Below are 12,744 nucleotides of genomic sequence, written 5' to 3'. Positions count from 1 at the left end.
AGGTGAAGCCTCTTAATTCTTAAATGCACTTGTGATCTCGGGAGAAGGACCTGGAAAGCATGGTGGCTTAGGGGTCATGGGTTCAATTCCCACCTGTGGCCATTCTGTGTGGAGTTTGCATGTGCTCCCCTGTTTGTGTGGGTTTCCTCCAGGTGCTCCGGTTTCCACACACATTTAAAGACATACAGATTAGGTGAACTGGAAATTTTATAACTGTCCAGGTCTCCCTTGCAAAAGAGGTCTTGATCTCAATGGGACTAACCTGGTTAAATAAAGGCTTATTATAAAGGTCAAATTGTATTGGGGAGACATATAGCAAGATGGAAAACACAGGCATTCGCGCGTCGGGACGAAGCCGCAATGGCGTTAGGTCTTCCACCATTCAGACGGCTTTCAGTGGCTTTTTAGTCGAGTGAGTATCCGAGAAATTGTGGAGAGCTGGGCATGTCACAACATGTCCCGTGAGACTTCCAACACAGCCTTGCTTTTGTTCTCCTCCATTGCAGCTTCGTCCCGACGCGCGAATGCCTCCGCATGTCTTTCATTACAAAATCTCCTGTAACAGTGGAATCTGATGAAAAATGGCTGATGTCCACCTTTTCTGCCATTTCTCTGGTAGTCACATGACGTCCCAGATCAACACAGCCTTCACTTTGGAAATGATCTGGTCATTTCAGCCTGTCGATGGCCGCTCGAAGCGCGGCGCACGCTCAGCCGCTGTGGGCCGTCTTTAATCCGGTTGTAATGCTCCTTAATCTGTGTGATGCCCATAGGATTTTCACCGAAAGCCATCTGAATTTTCCGAATGGTTTCCACCTGGCTGTCTCTCACAGTTTCTTGAAAAATTGATGCAGCGCTGCTCCAGCCGTTCAGACATTTTCCTGACAATGAAAATCCGATGAGAGGGGTGGACCAGTGCTCACTCAAAGCCTGCCCACAGGCGAATGACGCAACCGACAGGAGTGAAAAAACTCACGCATGTGCACGAAGGTTCAAGCTTGGCTGATGCAAGAGCACATGATTCAAATCCATATAGTTTTTGCAAAAAATAAAAAGGTCCGATACTTTTCTAACAGACCTTGTATAGCACCAAATCACAACAAACATTCGCCCCAAGGCGCTTTTTTATAAAGATATAAAGGACATGGTTACATAGTGTTTAGATATTTCTCATGGATATAACAGCGTACACAGACCATATTTCCTTCAGAAACTGTATATCCTGCCAAGCAGCCTGATACCACCTTCTGTTCTAAGTTACTAAGAAGATCATCAGCACTGAGTTGACAGTTCCATCAGAGAAAAACCATGAAGATGTGAAAACATGAAAACTTCACAGCCAAATGTGGAAAAAAATGCACTCTGTACGGTATTCCCATAGACGCTAGAAGACATATCTGCAAAACTGTTGTTCATTTGGCTGCTCCCATTTTTGTGCTCGGGGTCGCCACAGCGGCAAGACTACCTTCAGGAAATGCCAAGCTTCCCAAGGAGTGCCAACTGCGAAATGAAATGCAAACACGGACCCAGCATCCAAAACAGCCCCACCAGCAAACACCATCTGGTTTTCAGAAATAGGAAAGCAAACTGCAAGACGGCCTTAATACCAATTACAACTATATGCTCCAAGGGAAGGAGGACAGTCAAGCACTCATAAAGCTGGTTAACCAGCCAAAACTTGGTTCACAACACATCAATAACCACAGTGTGAAGCTGTTGCAAATTGGGGTGATTTTTTCCCCCCCAGTAGTCTCCCATCTAGAGTATTACGATGGATTGCTCATAAGAAAGATTAATTAAAGGCTGTGAAGATGAAACCAGTGGTCCCATACAACCATCTGCTGCTTCAGATGTTGAGCACTGATTGGCTGGTGAACTGTTATTTTTAGGACTTTTATAATTCACGTGTGTGTTTGTTTATTTATTCAACATCTCCTACAGGCGCCACCATGTCAAACACATGGGTGTGTTGACAGACAAAGAGGAGGCTGTCTGTGATGTTTTTGACCACTATACGTGACGAGCTGCTCTGCCGTGCCCTCGAGCTAATCGAACTGACACTGTCCTGCTTCTCGGGTTTCTCATCCAGATGCCAGAGCTCACGGGGCTGTTACCTGACCAGCCGAGAGGTGTTGGAAGTTGTAGAAGGGCAGGTAGGCGATCAGGTTTCCAGTGTCCCGAATGAGTGATAGGTGACCTCTGACGATGTCATCGCCGTCCAGAGCATTGCTGTACCACCAGCCAAATGCCCACTGTTGATCTGGAGACATGTGCTGCAAGTTTCTGTTTATCGTTTCCCTCCTACAGAAAAGTACATTCAAAGTAAAGTGAAAATAATTTCATATAAGAATGATTTGAATTGAAGCTTTGTATAATATTATCCGTATCCTGTCGTGACTGCACAAAAATATTAATTTCACTGCACTTTTGGTGATGTCACATACATTTAATGAGTCATTCTTATTAATTCTGCATCAAATGCTGTAATTAAATATAATGTCCAATGGTATCACTGGAGCTGTTTCTGTTACGTTGCATGTACAACCCCTGGCAAAAATTATGGAATCACCGGCCTCAGAGGATGTTCATTCAGTTGTTTAATTTTGTAGAAAAAAGCAGATCACAGACATGACACAAAACTAAAGTCATTTCAAATGGCAACTTTCTGGCTTTAAGAAACACTATAAGAAATCAAGAAAAAAAGATTGTGGCAGTCAGTAACGGTTACTTTTTTAGACCAAGCAGAGAAAAAAACTATGGAATCACTCAATTCTGAGGAAAAAAATATGGAATCACCCTGTAAATTTTCATCCCCCAAATTAACACCTGCATCAAATCAGATCTGCTCATTGACATTGACCCTATGTGTCTTTTTGCAAGGAATGTTTTTGCAGTTTTTGCTCTATGGCAAGATGCATTATCATCTTGAAAAATGATTTCATCATCCCCAAACATCCTTTCAATTGTCCAAAATATCAACATAAACTTGTGCATTTATTGATGATGTAATGACAGCCATCTCCCCAGTGCCTTTACCTGACATGCAGCCCCATATCATCAATGACTGTGGAAATTTACATGTTCTCTTCAGGCAGTCATCTTTATAAATCTCATTGGAAAGGCACCAAACAAAAGTTCCAGCATCATCACCTTGCCCAATGCAGATTCGAGATTCATCACTGAATATGACTTTCATCCAGTCATCCACAGTCCACAATTGCTTTTCCTTAGCCCATTGTAACCTTGTTTTTTTTTCTGTTTAGGTGTTAATGATGCCTTTCGTTTAGCTTTTCTGTATGTAAATCCCATTTCCTGTAGGCGGTTTCTTACATTTCGGTCACAGACGTTGACTCCAGTTTCCTCCCATTCGTTCCTCATTTGTTTTGTTGTACATTTATCGATTTTTGAGACATATTGCTTTAAGTTTTCTGTCTTGATGCTTTGATGTCTTCCTTGGTCTACCAGTATGTTTGCCTTTAACAACCTTCCCATGTTGTTTGTATTTGGTCCAGAGTTTAGACACAGCTGACTGTGAACAACCAACATCTTTTGCAACATTGCGTGATGATTTACTCTCTTTTAAGAGTTTGATAATCCTCTCCTTTGTTTCAATTGACATCTCTCGTGTTGGAGCCATGATTCATGTCAGTCCACTTGGTGCAACAGCTCTCCAAGGTGTGTTCACTCCTTTTTAGATGCAGACTAACGAGCAGATCTGATCTGATATGATGCAGGTGTTAGTTTTGGGGATGAAAATTTACAGGGTGATTCCATAATTCTTTCCTCAGAATTGAGTGATTCCATATTTTTTTCCTCTGCTTGGTCTAAAAAAGTAACCATTACTGACTGCCACAATCTTTTTTTCTTGATTTCTTATAGTGTTTCTTAAAGCCAGAAAGTTGCCATTTGAAATTACTTTAGTTTTGTGTCATGTCTGTGATCTGCTTTTTTTCTACAAAATTAAACAACTGAATGAACATCCTCCGAGGCCGGTGATTCCATAATTTTTGTCAGGGGTTGTATAATACATGCTCTCAACAACTCAGTGACACATCAGGTCTTGAAAATGCCTGACTGCCTGTGTGTGAAAGTGAGACTGTATGATTGTTCACCAATTAATTAAATCAGGCGCAGCCCACATGTGATGTAACTATGATGTAAGTAGGACTTTTTTCCCAGAAGTGAGAAACTCTTGTAATGTGTAGAACCTTCAAAACAATAATACCAATGATCATCATAATAATTCAGCTTCAACCCAAAGGCACTCTGAGGGTTTAACACTTAGAATTGCCTTGATTTGACCATACCTTAAAAAGATTTCCTTTTAAGGTACTTCCTTTTAGTATAATACAGTGGGGCAAAAAAGTATTTACTCAGCCCCTGATTGTGCAAGTTCTCCTACTTAGAAAGATTAGAGAGGTCTGTAATTTTCAACATAGGTACACTTGAACTATGAGAGACAAAATGAGAAAAAAAATTCCAGGAAATCACATTGTAGGATTTTTAAAGAATTTATTTGTAAATTATGGTGGAAAATAAGTATTTGGTCAATAAAAAAAGTTCAACTCAATACTTTGTAATATAATCTTTGTTGGCAATGACAGAGGTCAAACGTTTCCTGTAAGTCTTCACCAGGTTTACACACACTGTAGCTGGTATTTTGGCCCATTCTTCCATGCAGATCTCCTCTAGAGCAGTGATGTTTTGGGGCTGTTGCTGGGCAACATGGACTTTCATCTCCCTCAACAAATTTTCTGTGGGGTTGACGTCTGGAGTCTGACTAGGCCACTCCAGGACCTTGAAATGCTTTTTATGGAGCCACTCCTTTGTTGCCCAAGCGGTGTGTTTGGGATCATTGTCATGCTGGAAGACCCAGCCACGTTGCATCTTCAATGCTCTCACTGATGGAAGGAGGTTTTGGCTTAAAATCTCACGATATATGGCCCTGTTCATTTTTCACTTAACACAGATCAGTCGTCCTGTCCCCTTTGCAGAAAAACAGCCCCAAAGCATGATGTTTCCACTCCCGTGCTTCACATTAGATATGGTGTTCTTGGAATGCAACTCAGCATTCTTCTTCCTCCAAACATGACGAGTTGAGTTTTTACCAAAATGTTCTATTTTGGTTTCATCTGACCACATGATATTCTCCCAATCCTCTTCTGGATCATCCATATGCTCTCTGGCAAACTTCAGACAGGCCTGAACACATACTGGTTTAAGTATGTGTTAAGTATGTCATTCATCAGGTCCTTCTGTGTAGTTCTGGAATATTTGCTCACCGTTCTCATGATCATGTTGACCCCACGGGATGACATCTTGCGTGGAGCCCCCAGATTGAGGGAGATTATCAATGGTCTTGTATGTCTTCCACTTTCTTACAATTGCTCCCACAGTTGATTTATTCACACCAATCTGCTTGACTATTGTAGATTCACTCTTCCCAGCCTGGTCACATCTACAATTTTCCTCCTGTTGTCCTTTGACAGTTCTTTGGTCTTGGCCATGGTTGAGTTTGGAGTCTGACTATTTGAGGCTGTAGACATGTGTCTTTTATACAGATAATGAGTTCAAACATGTGCCAGTAATACAGGTAACAGGAGGAGGACAGAAGAGCTTCTTAAAGAAGAAGTTACAGGTCTGTGAGAGCCAGAAACCTTGCTTGTTTGTGTGTGACCAAATACTTATTTTCCACCATAATTTACAAATAAATTATTTAAAAATCCTACAGTGTGATTTCCTGGATTTTTTTTTTTCTCATTTTGTCTCTCATCGTTGAAGTGTACCTATGATGAAAATTAAAGACCTCTCTCATCTTGCTAAGTAGGAGAACTTGCACAATCAGGGACTGAATAAATACTTTTTTACCCCACTGTAGGTGTTGGGGAGGTGATGGTCTAGTGGTTAAGCAGTGGGCTTCAGACCAGAGGATTCTTGGTTCAAGCCCCAGTCTGGCCGGACAATCACTACGGACCCTTGGGCAAGGTCTATAATCCCCATATTGCTCCTGGTGTGTAGTGAGGGCCTCGCATGGCAGCAAGCTGACAGCGGCATGTGAATGTGTCTGTGTGAATGGGTGAATGTGCGGCATCATTGTAAAAAGCTTTGAGCTTCTGATATAGTAGATGGAAAAGTGTTATATAAATTCAGTATATTTATCATAGTGCCCATGTGTTGCATATCAAAATATTCAGAACAATCTCATCTTTTTGAGAGATATTTCTGCCATCTTGGTTTATTATGTTCGAGCAAACAAGCTGACGCTACGCAGCCTATTCACTTGAACTGGCAGTCATGTTGCTCAGCATTTGCATAGAACAGACTTCAGATCTATTTTGACCCCGTCTAGCTGGGTGCAGAGCGACTGTTGTCTCTTGCTGCTGCAAAACAGCCACTCTGATTGAAAATTAATGGTAAGTCGTCGCTTTGCCTCTGTCGCTTGCTGCCGCTTGTAGCTAATGTGACCATAGCTTGGGGGAAAGACCTAAGACCTGAAGCAAATGCAGCCAACCAACAATCTTACTAATCATGACTGTCGACTCCATCTGTAGCCGCTTCTCATTTCATTACAGTACTTGAGGACTACAGGGTTCAAACTTTCCCTCAATATCCATCATGTCCCACATGGTGGCCAGAGGTTATTTTGATCTCAATGCTCGCCTCTTCCTCCCGTGGTAAATGAGGGATCATTCCCCCATGCTTAGGGTCATTCCCCCATGCTTAGGGTTAGAGTCAAGGTTAGGAGTTAGGGTCATAAGTTAGTATAGAACTGGAAAACAGGATGTAACTGTTGACATGTTACAGGTTTGGTCATTACTGGACCTGGACAGGACCTGGATTGCACGTTGGTATGGTGCAGCACATGTTGAAAACTCACGTTTCTGTTTACGGCAATTAAATTTTAAATTGCAAAGAACTGTTTGGCTACCAGGAGTTCCCAGGCAACAGGCTGGTCACAACAGAAGCTTTCAGTTTTTCTTCTTCAGAAGAAGAATCTGCACAGTTGGAATAATGCTCAGTCAGACTGACAGACTGCAAGGCTTAATTTAAAAAAAGATTAAAGCAGCAACAGGCCACAAACATTAATGAAATCAATAAATGTTTGTTTCTGAAAGTGTTGCTATTGGTTTGTTTCTATATTTGTCCTTCAGACTCGCCTGCATGGGATAAATAATGCTGCTCTTTGAATAAGTGTCATTACGTATGAGTAAAGAGCATAGCATCTAGAACATAACGGCTCCGTCACTTACACGTTAGCGTTAGTCTGCAGTGGAGGCAAAGCTCTGATATCAGCTGGACTGGCTGCAACCAACAACTCATCCAGCTCCGACAACAGACTGCCGTCCTTCACCACGTGTGTCTGGAGCACCACGGACACCATGGTGGACAAATACTCATCTGACAACTGGTAAATAGAAAAAAACAACTTTACGAACACAAAAATTGTAGAAAAACACTGAAGCACAGACTGACAAATGTAGAAGTTTTACACAGAAATACAACCCCAAGTCCAATGAAGTTGGGATGTTGTGTAAAATGTAAATAAAAACAGAGAAGGCGGTGGCATTTTTGGATGTTGTTGATGTACGGCTTTTGCTTTGCATGGTAGAGTTTTAACTTGCACTTGGTTTTCGGCCTTGCCGTTTACATGTAGAAAGTTCTCCAGATTCTCCGAATCTTCTGATTATATTATGGAATGTAGATGATGGAATCCCTAAATTCCTTCCAATTGAACGCTGAGAAACGTTGTTAAACTGTTGGACTATTTTTTCATGCAGTTGTTCACAAAGTGGTGATCCTCACCCTGTCTTTGCTTGTGAATGACTGAGCCTTTTGGGGATGCTCCTTTTATATCTAATCATGACACTCACAATTAGTGTCCTCAGTTCCAAAACACTTAGTGAGTGTTGTTAGAAGGAAAGGTGATGTAACACAGTGGTAAAGATACCACTGTCCCAGCTTTTTTGAAACGTGTTGCAGGCATCCATTTCAACATGAGCAAATATTTGCACTAAAACAATCAAATGTATCAGTTTGAATATTAAATATCTTGTCTTTGGTGTATTTAATTGAATATAGGTTGAAGAGGATTTGCAAATCAATGTATTCTGTTTTAATTTACATTTTATACAATGTCCCAACTTCATTGGAATTGAGGTTGTATAAGTGACCACTGCCTGACCTGCAGTCTGTCTTTGTTTCGGCTGTAGTACTGAAGGATCAGTCTGACAGTGGTGACGTGAGACATACTGAGCACCGGCCTCAGGATGGCCAAAGGTAAACGAAAGTACTCCTGGTAACAGTAAGTACATAATTAGCCCACTGAGACATAAGTAAATACAAAAATGATTCATAAATCAAAAGTGCTTTTAGAGAACACAGCAGCACCACACCTACATTTCAAAGTAAAACATAGTTACATAGACACCAATGCAATTCAAAGATGGTGTTTGTTACTGATGATGTTTGCAAACCTTTGCATTTGATTTTAGGCATGTGTGTAATACCTTAATGATGACATACTCATCCGTTGTTATGTCTCTTGCTGTGTGCATCATGCTAGTCAATACTCTCTGTAGAGAGGAAACATGCACACAGTCAGTCTGAGGTTGTCAAAATTAGAAGTAAAGTCATAGTAATAGACTTAGAGCACAATCAAAAGTCATTAAAAATATTGTCTTTGGATGAATCAAAGAGAAAATGGGGGGGGGGGGGGTCTAAGTAAGATTTTTCAAAAATGAAATAAAATTGGATGAACCACTTTACTGCTTTAGGAGTCTGTGTATCTGTGAGTGGGTTCATGCACACATACAGGCTGGGATTGGAGGCTCATTGTTTCTTAGGTCTGAGTAGGTGGGTCTATCCAAGAAAAAACTTTGGAAGCCAGTTTTTGTATAGAACTTAAGCTTCATTCTCAGAACATCAGCCACTGTTCCTGTGATCGGATTGTTCAATTTATGATGCGATTCTGTCTGATCCTGCCTTTTTGAGCTGGTAAGTAGCTCAGATTTCAGTCACAAGAAAATAAACCTTCAGAAGAGGAATGTGTGAGAAAAGCAGTGTAATGACATATTCTGGGCACTCATTACAGTGCGTAATGAAAACTACATGGGAAAATATAACCACAAGAAAAATAAAAATAACAACAAATGCCTACCCCAAAGCATTGTAGTAAGACCCTCTTTTTCTCAATGTTGGTCTCCTTATCCAGATACTTAACTACAGATCGCAGCAGACTGAGTCTTATGTTCTCTGTTACATGGAATGATATATTCTGGACCTCCTCCACATTCAACAGGATCACCACAGTAGCACTAACTGCCTGCTCCAACACTGCAGCCACAGGTGGTGTCAGCAGATCTTCCACCCTTGAAGTCAGAACCTCCAGCCAGCAGCGCAATATCATCTGCACAGCCATGTCCTGACTGGTGCCAGGCTGGCAGGCTGAGGTGAAGTCAGCAGAGCAGGTCCAGTTCAACCGTTTCACCAGGTTTGCCACCACACAAAAGTAAGGCTCTGTAGTTGTGTTGTTGGTGGTGCTATTGGTAGTAGCGTTGTTGGCAGTGTTGTAATTGCCATAAATGTTGCACAGTGTTCTCACCCACATGGTTGCTTGCTTTTCAGCTAGCAAAGAGAGAAGACCTGCATTAGGGCAAACAGATGAGACAAAATTGGCCTGGTCGTAATCCCAGCACAAGGCCAGGAGAGTTGTATTGGGAAGGTTGGTAGACCAGCTGGAGTACTGGCACTGCTCTGCCGGTCTGAAGGAGACACCAGTAGTTGAATAGTTGGCACAATGCTGTAGCAACCATGTGTTGTCCAGATTGACCAACAGGTTCTGCAGAATTGTTGCATTCGAGCACACTTTTGAGGTGAAGTTAAGAGGGTCGATCTCAGAGCAGAGAGCCAGGTCAGCCATGTCGATTACAATGGGTTGGTTCCACTCTGAGTAATTGCAAACCTAAAGCACAGACAATTGTGAATATAAGTCAGAATACCATTTTGAGTTTAGTGTTATAGATTTCAGTAAACATCTCACCTGATGGTCCACCTCTGTGTCCTTGCCAGCACAAACTGATTCCAGCCATTCATTCTGAGAGTCTTGCAACAGCTTTTCCAGTAAAGTCTCATTACAGCAGATATTTTTCTCAAAAGCAGCCTTATCATTCTGCCAACACAAGCCGATAACTGATGTGTCCACCAACCGTCCTGCCCACGTATGGTAGTCACACCACTCAGAAATACTAAAGATAAAAGGTGGCTCCGTGGGTTCAAATGGCATTGAGATGGTGCTGCAGTGTTGTTGAAGCCAGGCGTTTGCCTCATTTTGTATCAGCTTAGTCAGAAGTGTTTTGTTCGCACACACCTCTTTTGCAAAATTGACAGGATCAAGTTGGATACATAAGCTCAAATCATCAATACTAATCAGCGTCACATCGTGCCACTGTGAGTACTGACACGACTCTGACACTGAGACCGTTTTGTTCGGGCCTGACGGTGGCGGGATGTCGGAGCAGTTAGGCATGAGCGCCATATTATTAATGTTGGAAAACACCAGGGAGAAGAAAACAATGCTTCCACATATGCGTGACTTCAAAGCATGACCATCTACACTCAAGCAGAAGGCCAGGAGGGACGAGTTTGGGACTATGTACTGAGCTAGCCATTGGTCATAATGACAGAGCTGACTCGACATAGACTGACGGCCTGCAGAGTAGCTGGCACAGTAATTCCACAGCCAGCTGTTCGCCTTGTCTAAAAGTAGCTTCTCCATTAACAAAGCATTGTTGCACACGTGCGTCACGAATTCCTCGCGTTTGTTATCACTACACAGTGACACATGCACCACGTCCACCACATTGTCCTCTAACCAGCTGTTGTAGTTACACACGAGCTCGTTGAGGTTCAGGGTGTCCCTTCGGGCCACTCTGTGAGGTTGTAAGTCAGGGAGTGGAAAGGTTTGAGAAAAAGGGATATCAGCAGGTGGACGTGTGGTGTCCTCAACACTGCAGTCAGAAGACCTCCTGAAGACTAAAAACGCCAGAGCTTCAATCACGTAACATGCGTTGCTCCACATCTGCTGTAACTGTGAATGGGTGAGGGAGTCCAGGGCCTGGCAAAAGGTGAGCAAAGCGGGATTCTCTCTAGCACCCATAAAGAGGTCAAAACAAGATGTGTCATTGGGCAAGGCCAGATTGAGGCGATCGCACGTCAGCGGAATGTGGGGGTTGTCGTCGTTTTGGGTCACACGTTGGAAGGAGGTGGTGGAAGGCTTCTTGCACTCTGGATATGTGCAGAGACGTTGATCTGGAGCCAGGAGTTCCAAAAGAATATCGATGATGGAGTCACCAAAGGACCAGCTCACATTGTGTTTCATTCCCCTAAACAAAAAGATGCATTTATTAAAGTGATAATTACAACAGATACTCTACGTTACACTTTGACTTGAGAAATATCGTGTAGTTTTCCAAGAGCCCTCGCAGATGAAGTCATTAAGTGTTCTACATCAAGTCAAGTCTGGGAGCACACACTGGTGCCATGCTTCACTGCATCCATGAAATCACTGAAAAACCTTAGGTCCTGGATGGCAACCATCCAAGCAGACAACCAGTTCATCCCTGCATCTCTAAAACAGCCCTCTGTCTACTGCAGCCAGGTGAAGCGTGTGATTTCCTCTTGTCCTTTTCCAGCCACTTGGTGTCATCAACACTCAGGCACTCGTGCTGGACCATGTCATGTCATTTTCTATACCAGCTTATTCCAATTAAAGGTTACGGGGGGCTGGAGCCTGTCCCAGTGGTGACAGGGCAAGAGGCAGGCCACCACCTGCCCTCTGCTCCTAGTGGCTGGATTGCAACTAACTGTAACTAGAATGGGTTAAATGCAGAGTGCACATTTCATTGTATGTATGTATGCATATGTACAATGACAATAAAGGCTCTGTTCTGTTCTATTCTATTATTGTAACCACACTATTCCACTGGGCTCCCTCTCATTTACACACATGTACTCAGTCTTGTTCCTACTGACTGTCATTCCCCTTCTCTCCAGAGCATATCTCCACCTCTCCAGACTAGACTCAACTTGCTCTCTACTATCACTACAGATCACAATGTCATCTGCAAACATCACAGTCCATGGAGACTCCTGTCTGATCTCATCCCTCAACCTGTCCATCACCATTGCAAACAAGAAAGGACTCAGAGCTGATCCTTGGTGTAATCACACCTCCACCTTGAATGAATCTGCCATTCCTACTGTGCATCTCACTGCTGTCACACTATCTTTGTACAGGTCCTGCACTACCCTCACATATGTCTCTGCCTGTTTTGCATCCCTTTAAAAAACTGCTCTGCATCAGTGCCCTCTATCTCTTGTAAAAGCAACTAAAAGATGAAAACAATGAGTACTCCTTCATTAGTAGAGTTCATTATTTCCAGATTGATTGCTGTAGATCACTCTTATTTGATGCAGAATTTTGTATGATGAATATAGTTAATTTGTAGCATATGCAGGTGAGTTCTTGGGAATTAATTATTATCGATATCAATCTTAATTAAGCCTAAGTGCCTGTGTAGGTCTTCTGGCATGTGCTTCATTGGGATGCCATTTGTGCATTTATTAAAGTAACTGATCAGGTCAATCAAGAAAGGTGATCTTTCATTTTCACAATATTGTGTAACCTTAACTGATGAATACAAATGTATTTAGTACATAGTGATGCAAAACCTTTTGAAAAAACTC

General features: G+C 42.3%; 1 protein-coding gene across 1 annotated transcript; it reads right to left on the bottom strand.

Moving 5' to 3' along the window:
• Positions 1–2,099: 2,099 nt before the first annotated feature.
• LOC117504004 lies at positions 2,100–11,155 on the bottom strand. The gene is made up of 6 exons (XM_034163349.1): positions 10,040–11,155; positions 9,158–9,961; positions 8,508–8,573; positions 8,183–8,293; positions 7,251–7,405; positions 2,100–2,301 (listed from the first exon to the last, which is right to left on the bottom strand). Exons 1-6 carry the CDS (start codon positions 11,153–11,155, stop codon positions 2,100–2,102), a joined length of 2,454 nt encoding a protein of 817 aa, XP_034019240.1.
• Positions 11,156–12,744: the final 1,589 nt, after the last annotated feature.

The sequence above is a fragment of the Thalassophryne amazonica genome, chromosome 2 (genome assembly GCF_902500255.1).
Source record: "Thalassophryne amazonica chromosome 2, fThaAma1.1, whole genome shotgun sequence".
Lineage (NCBI taxonomy): Eukaryota > Metazoa > Chordata > Actinopteri > Batrachoidiformes > Batrachoididae > Thalassophryne > Thalassophryne amazonica.
The sequence above is the reverse complement of the archived record's forward strand: the minus strand, read 5'-3'. Positions and strand labels throughout refer to the sequence as shown.

What these genes read in the sequence shown, in the direction of transcription:
- LOC117504004 (XM_034163349.1), bottom strand. Translation starts at nt 11,155, where the DNA reads ATGGGTGCTAGAGAGAATCCCGCTTTGCTCACCTTTTGCCAGGCCCTG. An exon ending in GAAACAAAGACAGACTGCAG is followed by an intron (nt 7,406 to 8,182) that starts GTCAGGCAGTGG and finishes TCTATTTACCAG; the next exon opens with TTGTCAGATGAGTATTTGTC. An exon ending in CTGCAGACTAACGCTAACGT is followed by an intron (nt 2,302 to 7,250) that starts GTAAGTGACGGA and finishes ACTTTTCTGTAG; the next exon opens with GAGGGAAACGATAAACAGAA.